This window comes from Hypanus sabinus, chromosome 1, assembly GCF_030144855.1.
Source record: "Hypanus sabinus isolate sHypSab1 chromosome 1, sHypSab1.hap1, whole genome shotgun sequence".
NCBI classification, from domain to species: domain Eukaryota; kingdom Metazoa; phylum Chordata; class Chondrichthyes; order Myliobatiformes; family Dasyatidae; genus Hypanus; species Hypanus sabinus.
The window spans coordinates 186356599-186376819 of NC_082706.1; the positions used below are offsets into that span (position 1 = coordinate 186356599).

Here is a 20221-nt window from a genome sequence, read left to right on the forward strand (position 1 = left end):
TTGTTGTATCTCTGTAGTACCTTGTGCTGCTGTTTCCAATGACATTGTAATGTTCAGTGCCTTCTCTAATGTAAGGTCTTTTTCACACAGGAGCTTCTTCAGTGTGGTTTCACAATGCATGCCACACACTAACCTGTCCCTCAATGTGTGCGATAGACCAACTCCAAATTGACAATGTTCTGAAACTTTGCACAATTCAGCACAATATTCAGAAATGCTTTCATTTTTGCTTGATTCTGTTTGTGAAATTTAAATCTTTCAGCAATGACCAGTTGTTTGGGGTTTGGGGTTTAAATGCTGATGGAGAACGTCTACTATTTGCTTGAACGTTTTGTCAGCTGTTTTTCAGGGGTTAACAAGCTCTGTAGCAGCCCGTATTTTTTAACTCCCATAATACTGAGTAAGGCTACGTCCACACTAGACCAGATAATTTTGAGAATGCCGGTTTTGCGTAAAAACGATAGGCGTCCACACTAGGTGTTTTAAAAAATATCTGTCCACATTGAAACGGATATTTTGGTGAATCTCCTCCTACTGCACATGTGCAGGACATATCTACTGAAAACAAGCGCCATGTTTGGTGTCGAATCTCGCTGCGTGTTTGTTCAGTTACAGACTAGAAAAACTTAAATGACGGGCAGCTGATGGCTCTTGCACAGGAGGACTTATAAGTTAAAAAAAAGCAAATACTGGAGCGTATGGAGGCAACCGATAGGGAGTTCACTGACAATATGACCCAGCTGACAATAAACATTGAAAACTGGCAAACTCTGTTGCATTAATAAAGCACATTGTTAAATGTGCAAAACATGTCTGCATCAGTATTATCTTGTATTACCATACAATGTTACATTAGGCTGTTACACATCTACTGTCAGAAGTATTTACATAAATAGGTAAAGCACCTTCATACAAGCAAGGACAGAAAACAGGGCAAAATGAGTATACTTATTTATTCAGTAAGTTATGGGTCAAAGTATTTGGTGAGTACATTTCTAACTCTTCTGGCTTCAGTCTCGTTGCCATCTGTTCTGAAATTGTTAGGTTGCGTTCAAGAAAACAATGAAATGGCGCGCTGCGGCCTGACAGCGTTTTTAGATTTCTCCGGTTACCGTCCACACTGATCTGCCCAAGTGGCCTTTTCAAAATTACACACCCTGGAGAACGTTTCAGAAAAGCTCTGGTTTCGGGGGACGAAAACGCCGTTTGAGTGTGGACAGAGGGTAAAAACGAAGAGAAAAAGCTTCGGTTACGGATTTATCCGGTGCAGTGTGGACGCTGGCTTTCTTTTCATTATTAACATAGTTAGCATCACAATATAACTCCACTCTTTCAATGTCAGGCTACGTCCACATTGCACCGGATAAATCCGTAACCAAAGCTTTTTCTCTTCATTTTTACTCTCTGTCCACACTAAAATGGTGATTTCATCCCCCAAAAGCTAGCTTTTCAGAAACACTCTCCAAAGTGTGTAATTTTGAAAACGCCGCTTGGGCAAATCAGTGTGGACGAGGTAACTAGAGAAATCTGAAAACGCTGTCAGACGGCAGCACGCCATTTCATTGTTTTCTTGAACGCAACCTAACAATTTCAGAGCAGACAGCAATGAGATGGAAGCCAGAAGAGTTAGAAATGTACTCACTAAATACTTTGACCCATAACTTACTGAATAAATAAGTATACTCACCTTACCGTTTTCTGTCCTTGCTTGTATGAACGTGGTTTACCTATTTATGCAAGTACTTCTGACAACAAATGTGTAATAGCCTAATGTAACATTGTATGGTAATACAACACTGATGCAGATATGTTTTATACATTTAACAAGGAGCTTTATTAATGCCACATAGTCAGCTTTTCAATGTTTGTCGTCATCCGGGTCAATCTGTCCATGAACTCCCTGTCGGTTGCCTCCATACGCTCCAGAATTTGTGTTTTTTGTTTACTTTTAAGTTCTCCTGCACGAGAACCAACAGCTGTCCATCGTTTTAAGTTTTTCTAGTCTGTAACTACACAAACACGCACTTTCACGACAAGATTCGACACCAAACATGTCGCTTGTTTTCGATAGGTGTGTGCCGCGCATGTGCAGGAGGAGATTCGCCGAAATCTCTGTTTCAATGTGGACAGAGATAATTCTAAAAACACTTGGCATGGACGCCTATAGTTTTTATGTGAAACCGGTGTTTTCAAAATTATCTGGTCTAGTGTGGATATAGCCTAAGTTACCCAGTTTTCAATGCTATTAAATGCTGTCATGGTTCCAATTATCACCATTACGTTAATTTAGTCCCATTTTCTTTTTAGCTAGCTTCTTGCAGTCACTGCATATTCTACTTGACTCATGTGTCCTTTTTGCTAGTGCCATGAGAGCACTCCGTCTAGGTGCATGTTGGCCTTCTTCATCGCCCTCTGTTCTCCTTCGAGTGTCGGTATCAACTAAAACATGGTGTTCTTATAAGATGTAGGTTCATAATTCTCGTCGCCAATTTGTTGTGTATGTAGCCTGTTTACACAACTACGCTATTTAATAGAAATGCTGGAGTTTTATGGTTCTTTACTGGTAGAGTCCAAACTTGACACACATATACAGATCAATAAATGCCTAACAGCGCATGCAACGATGTGTTACTACAACATAAAGTAGTCCCTTATTATAATGTAGTCTATGCAGTACAGAAACAAAGGTAACACCTCGTCTTATTTTCTGGGACTGGTATCAACTGTTTCTGGGGCATAAACAAAAATGCACCCATATAGTTAATCCAGATTAATTCACCACAAAAGCTTTAAAACTTTTATCATGAAACAATAAATGATGCCTGCCATTAAGTGTGAGCATTTCACTTTCAGCTTGGAGAAACTAACAAGACTGTCATAAAATTTGGTAATACCATGTGTTTTTAATGATATGGTATTAGTAGCCTTTGCTTGTTAAATGGCATCAGAATTACTGGACTCAGATCATGCCTTGAGTAAGTCAGTGCCAAGACGAAATAAGACAACTAAAAATCATTGCATTAAATTCAGGTTCTGAAAACATTACTCATTTGAAAAAGAACATTATCTGAAGCAAATGATCAAGAAACACATATATAGAAATGGTTAAAGGATTTATATTGAGCAAGTCTGAAACCATTAATAAGATAGAGGTGAAAGTAATTTGCTTTTTAGCCGATATGTTAAGGAAAGCAGTTATTGAAAATAAACAAATTGATTATTTTTTTCTTGGAAGAAATTTCAATGATGTGCAATTGTTGTATTTGGCTACTTGAAGCTATACTGTACTAAATCTAAACAAAGGTACTATCTGCTTCTGGAAATGGTTGCAGACAAGATGTTGACAGAGAATATTATAATACAGCCACCACACCTGAACCGATAGTGAAGTGATGAAAATTCGGTGATTCACAGTGCCAAGTTAGGAGAAAGACAAAGAACATGGGTAGATGCTCCTATGCCTTGTAAGTTACTTGGAAATGATGTATATTAATAGGTAGTTTCTATTGGAGATTTGTTTGGGTTTAACTTTCAAACATAGCCAGAATCAGACTGGAGCTTAAGGACAACTTTGCTTTTGATTACTTTGGGTCAAATTGGGTATCCACTTATAAAGAAAGTTTTTTATTTCACATATGCTCTCCCACCTAATTGCAAGCGTTTATTTTCGGTGCATTTGTTTATAAAGAACTGGACCTATCAGATCCAACCTGAGACTAAGGAGTTATAATAACTTTATTACCATAGTCACCCAAAACTTGACACGTAAAAGTTTTGGACACCCCAATCAAAATTTCTGTTACTGTGAATAGTTAAGTGAGTAGAAGATGAACTGATCTCCAAAAGTCATAAAGTTAAAGATGAAACATTCTTTTCAACATTTTAAGCAAGATTAGTGTATTATTTTTGTTTTGTACAATTTTTGGAGTAAAAAAAAGGAAAGGACCACCATGCAAAAGTTGGGGCACCCTAAGAGCTTTGAGCTCTCAGATGACTTTTCCCAAGGTCCCAGACCTTAATAATCTTGTTAGGGCTATGGCTTGTTCAGAGTCATTGTTAGGAAAGGCCAGGTGATGCAAATTTCAAAGCTTTATAAATACCCTGACTCCTCAAACCTTGTCCCAACAATCAGCAGCCATGGGCTCCTCTAAGCAGCTGCTTAGCACTCTGAAAATTACAATAAATGATGCCCACAAAGCAAGAAAAGGTTATAAGAAGATAGCAAAGCAGTTTCAGGTAGCCATTTCCTCAGTTCGTAATGTAATTAAGAAATGGCAGTTAGCATGAACAGTGGCGGTCAAGTTGAGGTCTGGAAGACTAAGAAAACTTTCCGCGAGAACTGCTCAAAGGATTGTTAGAAAGGCAAATCAAAACCCCTGCTTGACTGCAAAAGACCTTCAGGAAGACTTAGCAGACTCTGGATTGGTAGTGCACTGTTCTTCTTCTGGAAGAGTCATCAGAAGAAAACCTTTTCTGCGTCCTCACCACAAAATTCAGCATCAGAAGTTCGCAAAGGAAAATCTAAACAAGCCTGATGCATTTTGGAAACAAGTCCTGTGGACTGATGAAAGTTAAAATAGAACTTTTTGGCCATAATGAGCAAAGGTATGTTTGAAGAAAAAAGGGGTGCAGAATTTCATGAAAAGAACACCTGTCCAACTGTTAAGCATGGGGGAGGATCAATCATGCTTTGGGCTTGTGTTGTAGCCAGTGGCACAGGGAACATTTTACTGGTAAAGGGAAGAATGAAGTCAATTAAATACCAGCAAATTCTGGAAGCAAACATTACAGTGTCTGTAAAAAAGCTGAAGATGAAAAGAGGATGGCTTCTACAACAGGATAATGATCCTAAGCACACCTCAAAATCCACAATGGACTACCTCAAGAGGCACAAGCTGAAGCTTTTGCCATGGCCCTCACAGTCCCCCGACCTAAACATCATCAAAAATTTGTAGATAGACCTCAAAACAGCAGTGCATGCAAGCTGGCCCAAGAATCTCTCAGAACTAGAAGACTTTTGCAAGGAAGAATGGGTGCAAATCCCCCAAACAAGAATTGAAAGACTCTTAGCTGGCTACAGAAAGCACTTACAAGCTGTGATACTTGCCAAAGGGGGTGTTATTAAGTACTGACCATGCAGGGTGCCCAAACTTTTGCTTCGGGTTCTTTTCTTTTTTGTTATTTTGAAACTGTAAAAGATGGAAATAAAAAAAGTAATCTTGCTTAAAATATTAAAGAAATGTTTCATTTTTATCTTTATGCCTTTTGGAAATCAGGTCATTTTTTACTCGCTTAGCTATTCACAGTAACAGAAATTTTGTTCAGGGGTGCCCAAACTTTTGCATGCCACTGTATACTTGGGTCCTGTTGGGATTTGATTCAGGCAGCCAGGTTGAATTGGTTCTATTTCAAGATACACCCCTCTCCTGCTACTCTTGATAAGTCATTGGAATTTGAGTAGCCACGTAAGTGTAACGCCCTGATTAAGAATTCTACTGCTATACTGTAAGGTATTACGTTTCTGCAAAAGCAGTGTGCCCTGCTGGTAATATGTTTTGATTTTGGCTAAAGAAGCCCTGTTGTTCAACTTATGAATGATGTGTCTGCCAATTAGGATGGTGGCAGGTTCCGGGGAGGGGGGCGGGGGGGGGGGGGGGAGTTTTTTTGAAGGACAGTAGTGTGGTTTGAGATCTGTTGGCAGGAGCTGCAGAGTGGGACCAAAGGGAAGATGCTACAGAATGCTGTTGGAAGGAGAGTCTCTGCTACAAGAAGTGCTTTGTGCAGATGAATGGCTCCAAGGACGGAGAGTAAGAGAGAATGAGAATTTGCTTGAGAATGGTCTTTGAAGCGCGATTGAAAATGTAGTGGGTGTTGTCACGCAGACTCTGGGACCAGTGCATGAGGAAGAAAATATTCCAGTATGAGCTCCAATGGTTATGTGCACATTGGGCTGGTTTAATTGTAATGGGCCCTTTTATTTTTCCAATTAACTATGCGGTATACAATCTGTTATTTCATGCCGACCAATCACTGTGTTTGGACAGTATTTGCACATTTGTTTAAATCAAGGTTCTAGTAACTGGAACATCCCTATTTTCCTGTTTGGTCAAACCCCAAAACAAACTGACCCCAGATGTGTATTGTTTATAAAGGTTGCCTTCCCACTGCCGAGTCCCATGGCTGTTAGGCGAGTTAGCTATCAAGTCAAGTTTGCATACGAGCCCAGTGAGAAGGTTACGCAAGGTTTGAAGAAATTATCAGCAACTGCTCATATCATCTCCTTTCCAAACTCCTTCCATGGTCTGTTTCAAGTCCTTTGAGAATCTCTCTTGCTCTTAGCAGAAGCACAACTGCAAAGCTATTTTGGAACAACATCTGTTTTAGGGGGGATAAATCCCCCTAATACTTTAATGATTTGTTGAGTTTAGAAAGTTTGTGTTTAGCTAACTTTGAAGTAAAATCCTTTGTTAATCCACTTAAAACAAATACTATGTCAGACGACTTCCACACTATTTGTAAGTCAGCAATTTTATGCTGTATTACAAAAAGCTCCAGCAGTAACGTTTATCTTCTAAGTATATATTTTATAATGTATTAACTGCAACAGTATTTAACTGTGGGAACTTCCCTTGGTATTTTTTTCCTCAATGCAGTTATTGAGTAGTTTACAAATTATGAATTAATACATTTTATTTGGGAGCATATTATTGACAGAAACCCATCAATAGTAATGTGGCTATTGTCAGTAGCTTGTCAATATTAATGCAGTTATGATTTAGAGATCACACAGATGTAAGGCAGGCAGAACGATGTTTTCCCACAGGCTTCTATCAATAGCTACATTTCTATTGACAAGCTCCCAGGATGTACTTGGGGATCTATTACCATCAGAGTTTTCTGTCAATAGATTTTCCTTTTATTAAAAAAACACATCTGAATTTTCAAAGCTCAAGCTTATGGAGAAGCCAGTTTTGTTACAGCCACATATACTACAGGTAATTCCAACAAAGTATGAAAAATAAGCATTCTGCCTAGGTTACTGACAGCATTAAGTCAAGAATTAGACTAATTCAAAAGTTATTAAAAACAATACTGTCTAGATGTTGTCATTATGCAAGGAAAAAAACAGCTCTTTACTGTTGATTAAAAAATTCTATCTTGCTCTTATGTGAGAGGAAAATGAAGAAAACACATTCTTGAAATTATATTAGTTTGAAGTATTGCAAAATTGTTGAGACATGGATAACTTATTCCATGCTCAGGTTCCAGGAAAGGACATTTTAAATGTGACAATGTTTTCAATCATTGGTTACATGTACAGTTTTGTGGTGATATTAACAAACTTGAAGACCTGTTGCAATGGCTTACAATTTAATGTTGAAATGAGCTTGACTCACTGTGAGCGACTAGGTACATTTGTCATTACAAATCCTGAGCATTTATCCTTGCACAACTTTCATAGTCACAGACCTCAAATCCCAAAATGTTCTATTTATTTCAAATATTTTCTATTAACTGATCCTTACACCAGACAGATATTAACCCTAAAGTGAAAATCTTATTTTGTACAAAATTTTCATGTAGCAAACAACTGAATGCCTTCTGCATATTCAATTATACTGTGTATACTAAATTCCCTTAGCCCGCCAGACACACCTTTGGAAAAAAATTCTCCATAAGGATATCACTTTCATAACATGTTGACTTTCTCCAATTATAATCAGGACTTTGTCCTGTTGAAGGGCCTTAGCCAGAAATATCTGTTAATTCCCCTTCACAGATGCTGCCTGACTTGCTGAGATCCTCCAGCATTTTGTGTGTGTCATCCAATAATATTGTGACATGTTAAGTTGTCAGTACAGATACAATGCCTAGCCTTAAATAGTCCACTGGAAACAGCTTTCTCTTACCAATTCTATCCAAATACTTCCTAACCCTAAACACGTGCCCCACTGAGAACCATTTCTGTATCCCAAGCCTGTCAACAAATGCAAATTTCATTGGGTCATGACCCAATGGGTCCATGACTCTTCTGCAGCCCTGTGGCTCAAAGGAGTTGTTGAAAAATGATAATCCATACACCTTTATTTCACTTCTATGCCATAGAATACAACTGATCCATTCCCCAGAGTTGTATTTATGAATCACCTACCTCAGAGATCTGACAGTGACAGCAATCTAATATAAATGCTTCTCTGATAGACTAACTGATGAAGCACCGCTGCCACCCAGAGATGCTGAGCCATAAGTAGTACTTTTCTCTAGCAATTCCACAGCCATTAACTGATATTTTGCATTAGTAAAGTTCATGTGTTCATTTCTCTTTGCAACAGAAAGCCACTTTAAAATTTTCACATCAAAAGTTTAATGCAAAAACACCATGAAGTTACTGTAGTGAATTAGCACACTTTCTTATGGTGAAATGTTTGCAGCTTTTTTTTTCAGTATAATCAACCTGAAATTAAGCTTTAGCAATAAGGTCTGATTATCAAACTCACTATTTTAATGGTATATTGTAATATACTGTTTAAAGGACATAATATTTAATAAAGTCTTAGCCAATGTCTAACACAACTTTTTTTTTTACATTTTATTTCTTTGCATGAATATTTCAAAATATGGGATTTAAAGCAGCAGCTTCTTCAATCATAAGAACACGCTTTACTTGGTATGTTATAACCTTTGCTAAGTTAAAGCTTCTTAATTTCTTGACTGTGTGATTGGATGCAGAGCCAGCTTAGGAACATACTTCTTGAATTGATGAATAACAGGTCTCAGAATGAGAACATTTCTCAAAGCAAAGATCACCAAAACCTGTTTATTTCTAATCAGTGTAAAGTGCAGCAGCTTTACTAATGACGACAACCAGGTAAATACTGGATTTTATTTGTAGGGACCTAGCCTTACCCTATTTTTCCTCCCAGTAAAAAGATTTTAAGAATTTGTGTTGTAGGGAAAAGAATAATGAGGGCTAACAACTAGTAAATAGGGATATGGATTGTACTAGAGACAACCACAGACAAAGCCTAGAAGTAGAAACATTGAATGCAGCAGAGGATACCCAAGTTTTAGAACTTTACTCATTATGTTATACGTGGCCCTATTGTTGTAAAAGAAAATTGGAATTGCTATTAGACTTGTGCATAACTATTTTATTCTGTACCAGGACCTAGACCATTACTTAAGTTGTCCTGTAGATTCCATTCTGTTATTAAAATGTAATTACTTTGATAATCTTATCAACTGAGAATATAAAAGCTGTACCAAAATCATGCTCAGATAGATCAGCTTTAACGGGTCTCCTGGTGCATACCAGTTTTTAACAAATAGCCCATTACTTTGTGCACCAACTCCGTGTAGCCTTTCAGTTTACTCCTACAATTTGTACATACTGTAAAAGAACCGTTCTTTATACTTAAATTGTATTAATCTTATATTTGTAATGTCTGATTTGTCTTTTTCATTTTAATCAATATTCATTCAGTTAACACCAGATCTGGTTGCCTTTTCTGACCATCTACTTGAAGACCTCCCACTATACAATTGTTTTATTCCGTCATCTCATTGTGCACTCACAGTATCTGCACTAAAATTGCATGTTTATACATCATCTGCTTTGATTTAAAAATCAACAAAACCTTATATGTAATAATTCAAAAAGGTTTCTTCTACCATAAATTAAAAAAAGAAATAACTTCTTAATTTTCTTTTCAATTTAAAACAGCAAAGTTTGCAAATTCTGCTTATTGCAATAAATGTTAAAGAAGTTAAATATCAACCAACAGATGTCCTTGCCAAGAGCCAAAATTAATTTACATAATCTGGTTATTAGAATACCAGAATAATGACAAAATTTGGAACAGTAACAAAATACTGCCAAATATAAAAGTGGAGTAAAATTATATACTTATTGTAATATGTAATATATACATTTTCCATATGAAGGCTAAAAATAAGTAGCTCAACTGGGAATGGAGGATTCAAAATATTTGTTTAAGAAAAAATAATAGCCGAATCCAATTACTATAATTTTCTCCAAGTATCGTCACTATTTTACAGCAATACTCTTGGGAGACTGAAAATTGATAATGTTCTCACTACTTTCTCCAGGTGGAAAATATTACTCAAGTTATTTGGCTGGAGGCAAAACGTGCCATTACCCACATAAACTCTAGTAGAACGCAATTCTGGTCATTACAAAATTACTATCACTTTTTCCTGTTCACAACTAACAAGGCATTTCATGGGGAAAAGAAAATTGACTAAAATACAGATTGGGAGAACTGCTTCCTGGAATATACTAATTGCTTTAACAACTTTTGATTCAAACTTTAAAGAAAATCTGGCTTACAGCCAATTTAAAGTCATAAGAGAGAAGTGATTTCAATGCTCAACATGAATAATAGGACCAATGGGCTAGGAGAAATGAAGCTGAGTATTAGAGGATTTTAATGGAGAAGGGAGAAAAGGGTAAAGTGAATAACTAAACCGAAGTAAATATTTAAAAAAACATTGAGAATGGGGGCAAAAATAGGCATGAGTATTTTTCTAACCTTAGTTTCTGTACTGTAATCCACAAACAGACAATTTTAATTTCAAAACTCCCCACTCATATGCTTGTTACTTAGACAATATGCTGCAAGTCTTATTCCTCAGCTACTCTATTTACTATAAATTAGAAATGATGCAAAAATTATGAGTGTTCATAGATTAATACAGTTAACATTTTGAAAGGTTATACAGTGATTATTTCCAAGATCATATATCATTTTGAACTTCAGATGGAGTTAAAAACTTAAGAGGGCCTTGTAGAGGTTTATAAAACCATTAGGGGCAGAGATAATATGAATTGTCAGTCCTTTTCCCCACAAAAGGAGAGCCCAAGACTAGAGAATATAGGTGATAATTGCAAGCTTTAAAGGAGACTGAGACCAGATCTTTAAAGGGTTGTTGGTGCCAAGGAAATGGGAGAGCAATTACAATTACAATTAAAATATTTAGCATTAATATAAAAAGTATTAAGGGATATGAGCCACATGCAGGTAAATGGGACAAGCTCAAGAGGCAACTTTGGTCTACATGGATATTGGACACTATGACCTGTTCTGCGGTGTACCAAAAAGGATATATCATTATGAGCTGTATAAAAACACACACAAAATGCTAGAGGAACTCAGCGGGTCAGGCAGCATCTATGGAAATGAATAAACGGTTGACGTCTCAGGCAGACACCCTTCTTCAGGACTGGAAAGAAGGGGGAGGGGTGATAGGTAAAGTCAAGAGGTGGGAAAAGTAAAGGGCTGGATAAGAGGGAATCTGATAGAAGAGAGTGGACCAGAGGAGAAGGGGACATGAAGAAGTGTGATAATCAGGTGAGAAAAGGTAAGAGGCCAGAGTGAGGAATAGAAGAAGACAGGAAGGAGAGGAATTTTTTTTTACCAGAAGGGGAAATTGATTTTCATGCCATCAGGTCTGAGGCTACTCAGACAGAATATAAAGTGTTGCTCCTCCACCTGAAAGGTGGCCTCATTGTGGAACCAGAGGAGGCCATGGACCGACAAGACAGAACGGGAATGGGAATTGGAATTAAAACGTTTGGCCACCAGGAAGTTCCACTTTTGGTGGATGCAGGGGAGGTGTTCGATGAAATTTTTACGACCGGTCTTACTAATGTAGCGGAGACTGCATCAGAAGCACCAGATACAACAGACAACCTCAACAGACACCTGGAAGGACTGCTTGGGGCTCTGAATAGAGGTGAGGAAGATGGTGAATGGCTGGGTGCAGCACTTTGGCCACTTGCAGGGATAACAGCCAGGAGGGAGATTAGTGGGGAGGCACAAACAGACAAGGGAATCATGGAGGGAGCATGATCCCTGTGGAATTCTGAAAGATGTGGTTGTTGGGGGTGGGGGGGAGAGGAAAATAAAGATGTTTGGTGGTTGAATCCTGTTGAGGGTGATGGAATTTGTGAAGAAAGATGTGTTGGATTTGGAGGTGTATTAGGTGAGGACAAGAAGAGCTCTATCTGCTAGGGTGGTGGGAAGCTGGGGTGAGAGCAGATGTGTGAGAAATGGTGGGGATGTGGGTGAGGGCAGCAGCAATGGTAGAGGAAGGAAACCAGCATTCTTTGAAGAAAGAGAACATCTCTGATGTCCTAGAAAGGAATGCTTTATCCTAGGAACAGATGCAACAGAGATGAAGGAACTGAGAAAAGGGAATATTATTTTCACAGGAAACGAAGTGGGAAGGGGTATAGCTAAGATAGCTGTGGGAATTGGTAGGTTTAAAGATGTTGATAGACAGTTTATCTCCAGAGATGGTGACAGAGAGATGGAGAAAGGGGAGAAAGGAAACAGCCCAAGTGAATTAAGGGCAAGGCAGAAGGTAGAGGAAATGTTGTTGAAATTGACGTACTTAGCATAGGTACATGAAGCAGCATTCATTCAGTTGTTAATTTAGCATAGGAAGAGTTGGAGAGCACTACTAGGGAAAAGCTGGAAGACAGCTGTTTTATGGAGCTAACAAGAATGGCAGCATAGCTGGGGCAGTTTGGAGAAAGTGGGAGGAGCTGGAGGAGATTGTTGAGGTTGAAGACCAGTTCTGGCAGACTGGAGGAGGGTGGTGGTAGAGTCTTTTGTTGAGAAAGAATCAGAGAGATTTAAGGCCTTGATGAAGTATAGAAATGTATAAGGACATCCATAGTGAAAAGGAGGCGATCATGGACAGGGAACTGAAATTTGTTGAGGGGATTGACAGCTCAAGAAGTGTCATGAATGTAGGTAGGAAGGGACAAAACCAAAAGTGATAGAATCCAGTCAAGGTATGCAGACACAAATTCAGTGGACGGGAGCAGGCAGACTATGGGCCTAGTGGATCTTGGGTAGGAGGAAGAAATGAGCAGTGCATGGTAAGGAATGAGTTCAGTGGCAGTTTATGGGAGTTCTCTAGAGTTGATGAGGTTAGTGACGGTGTCAGAGAGAATTTCCTGATGGTCTGGAGTGGGGTCCTTTAAGGGGCAAGGCAAAGCATACAGAACAGAATTTTAAGTTTCTGAGGGAAATAGTAAGGTGATCCTACATTTAAAAAACAATTTCTCAGTTAGGAAAGAACAAAATATTTCAATTATCAGACAGGAGAAACTACTTATGCTAGAATCCGCACCAATAAACATTCCCGCCGCAGGAACTCTGCGATCCGAGCAGCATCGGGGGTGGGGATAAACTGGAAGTTTCGGCTCGAAACCTTGTATGGCGGGGTTCAATTAGCAATTATTACTTATCTCACATTAAAATATGTCTGTTTGGTAATAATTTGATATCACTTACCCAAAACATCAAGGTTAATACCTATGAAATTCGTGTGAAAGCGAGCAAATCAAATTTGTAACAGATGTTAAGCAAAATTGCCCCATAATACCGCAGGTAGGCCTCGGCTTAATTCAACGTCCTTTTTGAATTGACAGACTCAAACGCTGAGGCCGATTGTGCAGGCAGCAACGGCGCAGAAAGGTACGGAGAAGATAAAACCCGGTAAATAAGACACGCTTCGCCGACTGCAAGGCCTTTTTACCTGTCACCAACTCCGGCGCGGGCCAGCCAATCCCGCGGAGCGCGCGTTGTCACGTGCACGCGGGTCTCTCTCTCTCTCTCCCCCCTCCCCCGATGTAAACACGGGCGGTCGTCATGCGAGACGGGGTCAGTTGGCATCCTTCGGTGCCTGCAGCTTGACCCAGCCCGGCTGCGGACGGCGCCGCTCAGCCCGCCTCAAGCTCGCTGCCCGCCCCGGCCGTTGCAGTGACGTGGGCGGCCCCGAGCAACCCGCCCGGCCAATGAGAGCAGGGGGAGCGACTGTTCCGCGAGCGCGTCCGTTGGTTTCGAAGTGGGGCGGGGGCGCGCCGGGGGTGATGGTCGGCCGGCCCTGGGGCTGGCTGGAAGGGGCTTGGTGTGCCCCAGCTATCGGAGAGCAGCGGCCGTATGGAAGTCAGCTCTGACAGCGGGTTGGTGAAATGCCGTGATGCTGCTGGCGTTGGTTGTTGGTGGCGGGACGTGGACCTGTTAGGAGCGGGAGGCAGGAGATCGGCGTTATCGCCAGCGTCGGGAGTCAGGCAAAACATGAAGCACTTGTTGAACGAGCTCAGAGACATGTACGAAGAAAAATTGAGACATATGGGGAAAAAAGATGAAAGCAAAGATACGCTAAAGGTGAGCAGTCTATTGAAAACGAGAATAAATTTGTAAAGAACAAGGATGCAAAGTGTCTCTTTTAATCTCATTTTAGCAAAATAAATTTCTGGAAGCTTGATGTTATTTTCTTTCTTTGCCATGACGAATTGTACTGAATTGCACATTGCTGGTGCTGTCCACCTGTCCCATGATAAACAAAGTTCCAGAAGACAGTACATCTACGAAATGAATTCATCATATGAGGTTCAACTGCAGATCTCTGGATTAATTAGTTGTTACGCACTTACAGACCCTCTTGCAAAGATTTGTAGTGCTTGTTTACCCGTTGACGCCAAATTCAACTTTATTTCCTCATTCCAGATTTGTTTCGAAGAATTATATTCTTCTAACATTATTTCTGCTTCGATGCAATTGTGCAATAAAATAAACTGAATTTTCCGGTGCCATTATTGAACATTGTACTCTGGGATTCTGGTTTGGAAAAGAGATCACCAATTATGATAGTTGAATCTTGACGGTATAACTTAAGAATTTTTGTCAAATTTCATAACTAGCTCACTTGTTAAACTACACTCTTCAAATGTATTTGTATTGGAGCAAAATGTTTTTTTTCCAGAGCTATTCTTGTATATTTTTATATTTTGGAAAAGATATGAAACTCAGTGCATTACTGAGGAGGATGTTAGACTTCAGAGTTGGGATATAATAGACTACTGGTAGACAAAAAAAAGTACTGCACTAGAGCAGGAAGAATAAGATGAAACAATGTAAACTGAAATATAGAATTTTGAAGGGTCTGGAAGACCATCCTCTTCAGAATGATTAGTGTCACTGCTTTTCCTGACATCTGGAACTTGCTTCTACCCTCAGATCACTTTATTAGGTACAGGAATGGAACCCCCCTATGGTCTTCTGCTGCTATAGCCCATCCACTTCAAGATTCAAAGTGTGGTGCATTCAGAGATGCTTTTCTGCACACCCATGGTTATTTGAGTTGCTGCCATCACCTTGTCTGTTTAACCAATCTGGCCATTCTCTTCACTCCTCGTGGTAACCAGGTGTTTTCACACACAGAACTGCTGCTTACTGGATTTATTTTGTTTTTCGCACCATTCTCTGTAAACTCTAGAGACAGTTATGTGTGAATATCCCAGGAGACTGGAGTTTGGCAGAACAATCATTCCAATGTCAAAGTCACTTAGATCACTGAACAACAACTGAATTTTGCCCATGCTCTGCATGATTTGTTCATTGATTTGCTGGTTAAATATTTGCATTAATGAGCAGGTGTACCTACTGAAGTGGCCATTAAGTATATATTCACACAAATGAAGAATGAAAATAAACAAACAGTAATTGAGTACTGATCAAAGCGAAATGCAACCTGCCACTATCACCATCTGCCTCCTGTCAACAAGTGAATTTTGGAGCAAATTTGCCAACTTTCCCTGAGCTCTAATAGCTCTGGCCAATCTCATGCAGAAAAAAAGTGAACTACTAGAGGAACTTGGAGGTTGGAGCCAAAGGGTTAGTTGATGTTTGGGGTTGAGACTGTGTATCACAATAGGAGTGACCAATCTCACACCTAGGGTCTTATTGAAAGCTTTATAAACACCAGCCACACTATATTGATGCACTTAGTTAACTTTTGAAAGATTTAGTCAGATTATTCAGGCAAGATGCTATGCTGACCAACTGAAAGGAGACATAAGACTGCTAAAATGAGAAAATCTGCAGATGCTGTAAATCCAAAACAACGCACACAAAATGCTGGAGGAACTCTAACAACTCCCAGATTTCCAAACCCTCAGATTTACTTTGGGGGTCGATGTGCCTGATTTGTTTTTTTTGTGTGGGAGGAGGGATTTGAGGGTCAATGTGCCTGTTCTGTTTTCGTTTGTTTTTGTGTGGGGAGGTGGGACTTGGGGGTTGATGATCGTGCTACTTTTTTTTCCTTCCTTGGTTTCAGGGTTAACTGGAGAATTGAAGAATCTCAGAGTTGTATACTTTGTTTAAAAAGTGAACCTTTGAATTCAGTCCTTTAGAAATTTGTCCAATGATTTTCTTATCACTGACGTCAGACTCCGCGATCTGTAATTGCTACCTTATTCTTACTGCCCTTCTGAATAAAGCTACTACATTTGCTGACCTCCTGTCATCTGATGCCTCGCTTACCGGTAGCCAAAATTTTAAAATCTTTATAGAAGCCCTATTAATTACCCTTCTTGCCTCCTGTCACAATTGGTATAGATCTAATCAGGTTCTGTACATTTAGCCACTTATTGAGTCTGCTTTGACTCTAGTACCTTTTTAGTAATAGATTATTCTGGAATTTCAATGTCGTGTGGCTTGATTTCTTCAATTATGATGTCTTCATATTCATGTAAGACCATTTCTATGGTCTCTGGCTCTGTTATTCTTAATTACTCTCTTGCCTCAATACAGTTGCAAAATGGATTTTAGTGTTATTTATTGCTTTCTCTTTGTCAGCCAAATTTCTTTTCGAAGTACCCCCTCAGTACTTCCTATACTGTTGCCACCCTTCCCTTTTTCAGTTCTCATTAGCTTACTTTTAAAATTTATTACTATGCATCCTTGATACCCAGTATTCCTTAGACTTGTTGTTCTTACCTTGCATCTTAATGGGAACACTAGATCCTGAACACCCAATTTCATCAGGATCAAAATCAGGTTTATTGTATTTTTGAATAACCCTCATTTGTTGGATGTAGGCTAACCTACAAGTAAGTGTTGCCAGTCTACTTTTGCCAAGATCTGACTTGTGGTTGTGTACTTATCAGTTGGGTGTCAATCAATGAGCAATTTCTTTCATTAAAATTTGATCAAAAATCATCTTAATCAGCTACAGTCAAAATCTGCACCTTCTTTCACCATTATTTAAATTTAACAGTGACTTGTATAACAGAAATCTGTTACCTGTGAATGTACAATCTAAGTGTCAGGTTTTGCTTTAGGGTTTGCATGTAATTTATATCCAAAATGTTACTAAGAATGCCTGTTTTCAGCTCTGCAGGTTTACTTGTTCTAATCAATCTTCCATCATTCTGCTGAAATCTTATACAAATATCAGTCTGTAGATTCAAAGATTGTCTCCTGCTAAATCTCTGAAATTTAAATCTGTTGTGACTTTTGTCTGGGACTAATAGCTCCGTGTATCCTAACAAATCAGAAGTAAAATCAAAACTTTGTTGTCATGTAAATGAAGTTCCTCCCTCCCCCCCAAGTGTAGAGGATAACAAAGGAAAGAGTGCAACCACCAATCAGCCATTACCTTTTTTTATATCACAAAGACAATGGAGACACTGTAGTTTGAAAAGAAATATATACATACAAGAGAAGAGAAATTAAGGGGGTTTGCAACTTTCAAATCAGATATGTTTCATCCAAGTTTGGCAATTTATTCAAAACTGCTAAGAAATGCAAGGGAGAACACCTGTCATTTTCCAATGGTGTTTGGGCCTGTGAATGGTGCTGGAGATGTGCTGAGTTTGTGCCATTCTTCACAAAAAGGATATAAGGAAGTCTGAGTAATTAATAGCCTAACTGCAACGGCTGTGAGGGTCTATTATTTTGATGACACAGATTAGGTTATTGAGGTGCAGTGTTCTTGATATAGCCTGCAAGTACTTTAGCCAAGCTTTTGAAAAGATCTTATGTGGCAGATTACCAAAAATGTAGAAGGCTCAAAGGAAATGACTTTGAGGAAATGAAAGGTAAGAAGTGAAAGCTAATATTTTACAATAGTTTTTGTGACTGGAAAACAGTTTCTGCAGGTATATTGTTGGTAGGATACTAAGGAGTGGCATTTCAATATCCCATGGGAGAGTTTCTGGAAGTTGGCAGAACAGACATTAAAGATGGTTAAGACGAAAAGCAGAATATTTTCATTTATTAGCAGAGACATAGGAAAAGCAATTATATGTCAGTTGTAATGAGCATGTTAACAGACAATTTGGAATGTTGCTTATAGTTATTAAGTCAAAGATTTGTGAAGCACAGAAATAGACCATTTTGTCCATCAACACTAATATGCTTTATTTATGTGCATTTCTAAATGTCTTGTATGTATTATTTGTGTCTGATTCCTCTGGCATCACATTCCAGATATCAACTGCTCTGTGTTTTTTTTTGTAAAGCAACTTACCCCTAAGGTAACACACACAAAATGCTGGTGCGGGGGTCGGCAACCTGCGGCTCCCGAGCCATTTGTGGCTCTTTCACCTCTGTGCTGCGGCTCCCTGTGGCTTTGGGAAATAATTGGTCAGTATTTAATTAAAATGTATTTTATGTTAGTTTGTTAGCTTTTGAAATGTAATTCTAAATTTGAAGATTATGGTGATCTTGTACAATCTAAGTGTGGCGACACATTTCCTGGCACATCCGAAACGGCTCACAATTAGCCAGCATTCAGGCTAAGGGAGATAGCCTACGGGGGTTTGTGAGTACGCGTCTTTTGCAGCATCTGCGTCCATGGGGGCTGGGTTGAGGGAGGCTTAAAAGCAAGGCTGTTTAGTTCGAATAAAGTTATTCGACTGCAGTTTACTGACTGCGTGAGCACACCGCTACAACGTGTTTTTATCGCTATTAATATACGTCACCACTGCCAATACCTGACACCCGCCAGTGCGCGATTTCTTTAATTTTTCGATCCAAGGTAAGCCAACTATGGAGAATTCTAAAAAAAGAAAAGTGACTGAAGAAAACAGAACGTTTAATGATACGTGGACAGATTCATTTGCTTTCACTGTTGACGAGACTGGTTTACCGGTATGCTTAATATGCAATGAGAAACTAGCAAACAACAAAAAGTCAAATGTCGCAAGGCATTTCCAGAATAAACACGCAGCCTTTGCTCAAAAATATCCGGATGGAGATGAGAGAAAAAAAGCCGTTTCGGAACTGATGCGGAAGGTTGATCTGAGCAAAAATCATTTCCAGAAATGGATGAAGTCTGGAAAATCAACGACATACGCCAGTTATATTGCCGCTCAGGAAATAGTCAGGCACGGGAAGCAGTTTACAGATGGTGAATATATAAAAGAATCTTTCATTAAGATTTCAGAACATCTATTCACGGACTTTAAAAACAAGAGTGAAATTGTGCAGAAAATCAGGGATATGCCCCTCTCTGCAAAGACTGTCAAAGACAGAACCATAAAAATGGCAGAAGACATCACAAGACAGCAAATTAAAGACATCAATTCAGCTGTGGCCTACTCGATTGCCTGTGACGAGTCTAAAGACAAAGGTGATATTGAACAAATAGCGTTGTTCTGCCGGTATGTAAACTCTGCCGGGCCACAGGAAGAACTGATTGAGTTGATACCTCTAAAAGACCAAACACGGGGGGAGGACATCTGTGAGGCTGTCTTGAATTGTTTAAGAGCCAAAGGAATAAAGACCACCCATCTGGTGTCAGTAGCTACTGATGGGGCACCGAATATGACGGGAACGCACAAGGGATTTGTGGCTTTACTGCAGAAGTCGCTGGACAGAAAGCTGCTGACTTTTCACTGCATCTTGCACCAAGAGGCACTGTGCGCTCAAACATTTCCTCCGGAATGCACAGAAGTAATGGATGTTGTCATTCAGATTGTCAATAAAATAATGGCAAAAAGTTTAAATCACCGTCAATTCCGTTTGTTACTGGACGAGCTGGAAAGCGCATATTCTGATCTCCTGCTGCACAACAAAGTCCGGTGGCTGTCCAAAGGGGAGGTGCTGAAACGCTTTGTCGCGTGTCTGGAAGAAGTGAAAACTTTCCTGGGCAGCAAAGGGCTCAACTTTCCTGGGCAGCAAAGGGCTCAACTTTCCTGAGCTGGAACAGCCAGAGTGGCTGGAAAAGCTACACTTCATGGTAGACATGACAGCGCACCTGAACACGCTGAACACAGCTCTTCAACGGGGTAAGGACGTACAGCCCTGCACATGTTGGAGGATGTTTTGGCATTCGAGCGCAAGTTGACGTTGCTTGCCAGAGATTTACAGAAAGGCACATTGTCTCACTTCCCCAA

At 39.5% G+C, this 20221-nt stretch overlaps 2 protein-coding genes across 24 annotated transcripts in view; one reads left to right on the forward strand and one right to left on the reverse strand.

The window, feature by feature from the left end:
- pex2 (peroxisomal biogenesis factor 2) overlaps positions 1-13854 on the reverse strand; it is a 34388-nt gene extending 20534 nt beyond the window's left edge. For 2 of the 7 annotated variants that reach the window (XM_059983417.1, XM_059983439.1), the window contains exons 1-2: positions 13573-13698; positions 5134-5189 (exon numbers count right to left, since the gene is read on the reverse strand). In XM_059983417.1, coding sequence (XP_059839400.1) covers positions 5134-5136 — 3 coding nt within the window. In that variant the 5' untranslated portion in view covers positions 5137-5189; positions 13573-13698. The other 5 variants (XM_059983423.1, XM_059983402.1, XM_059983393.1 and 2 more) reach the window with 4 other exon arrangements.
- Positions 13839-20221, forward strand: part of LOC132401241 (interaptin-like) — a 617788-nt gene continuing 611405 nt past the window's right edge. For 6 of the 17 annotated variants that reach the window (XM_059983244.1, XM_059983267.1, XM_059983373.1 and 3 more), the window contains exon 1: positions 13839-14204. In XM_059983244.1, coding sequence (XP_059839227.1) covers positions 13977-14204 — 228 coding nt within the window. In that variant the 5' untranslated portion in view covers positions 13839-13976. The remainder of the gene's footprint in view (positions 14205-20221) is intronic. The other 11 variants (XM_059983257.1, XM_059983293.1, XM_059983326.1 and 8 more) reach the window with 2 other exon arrangements.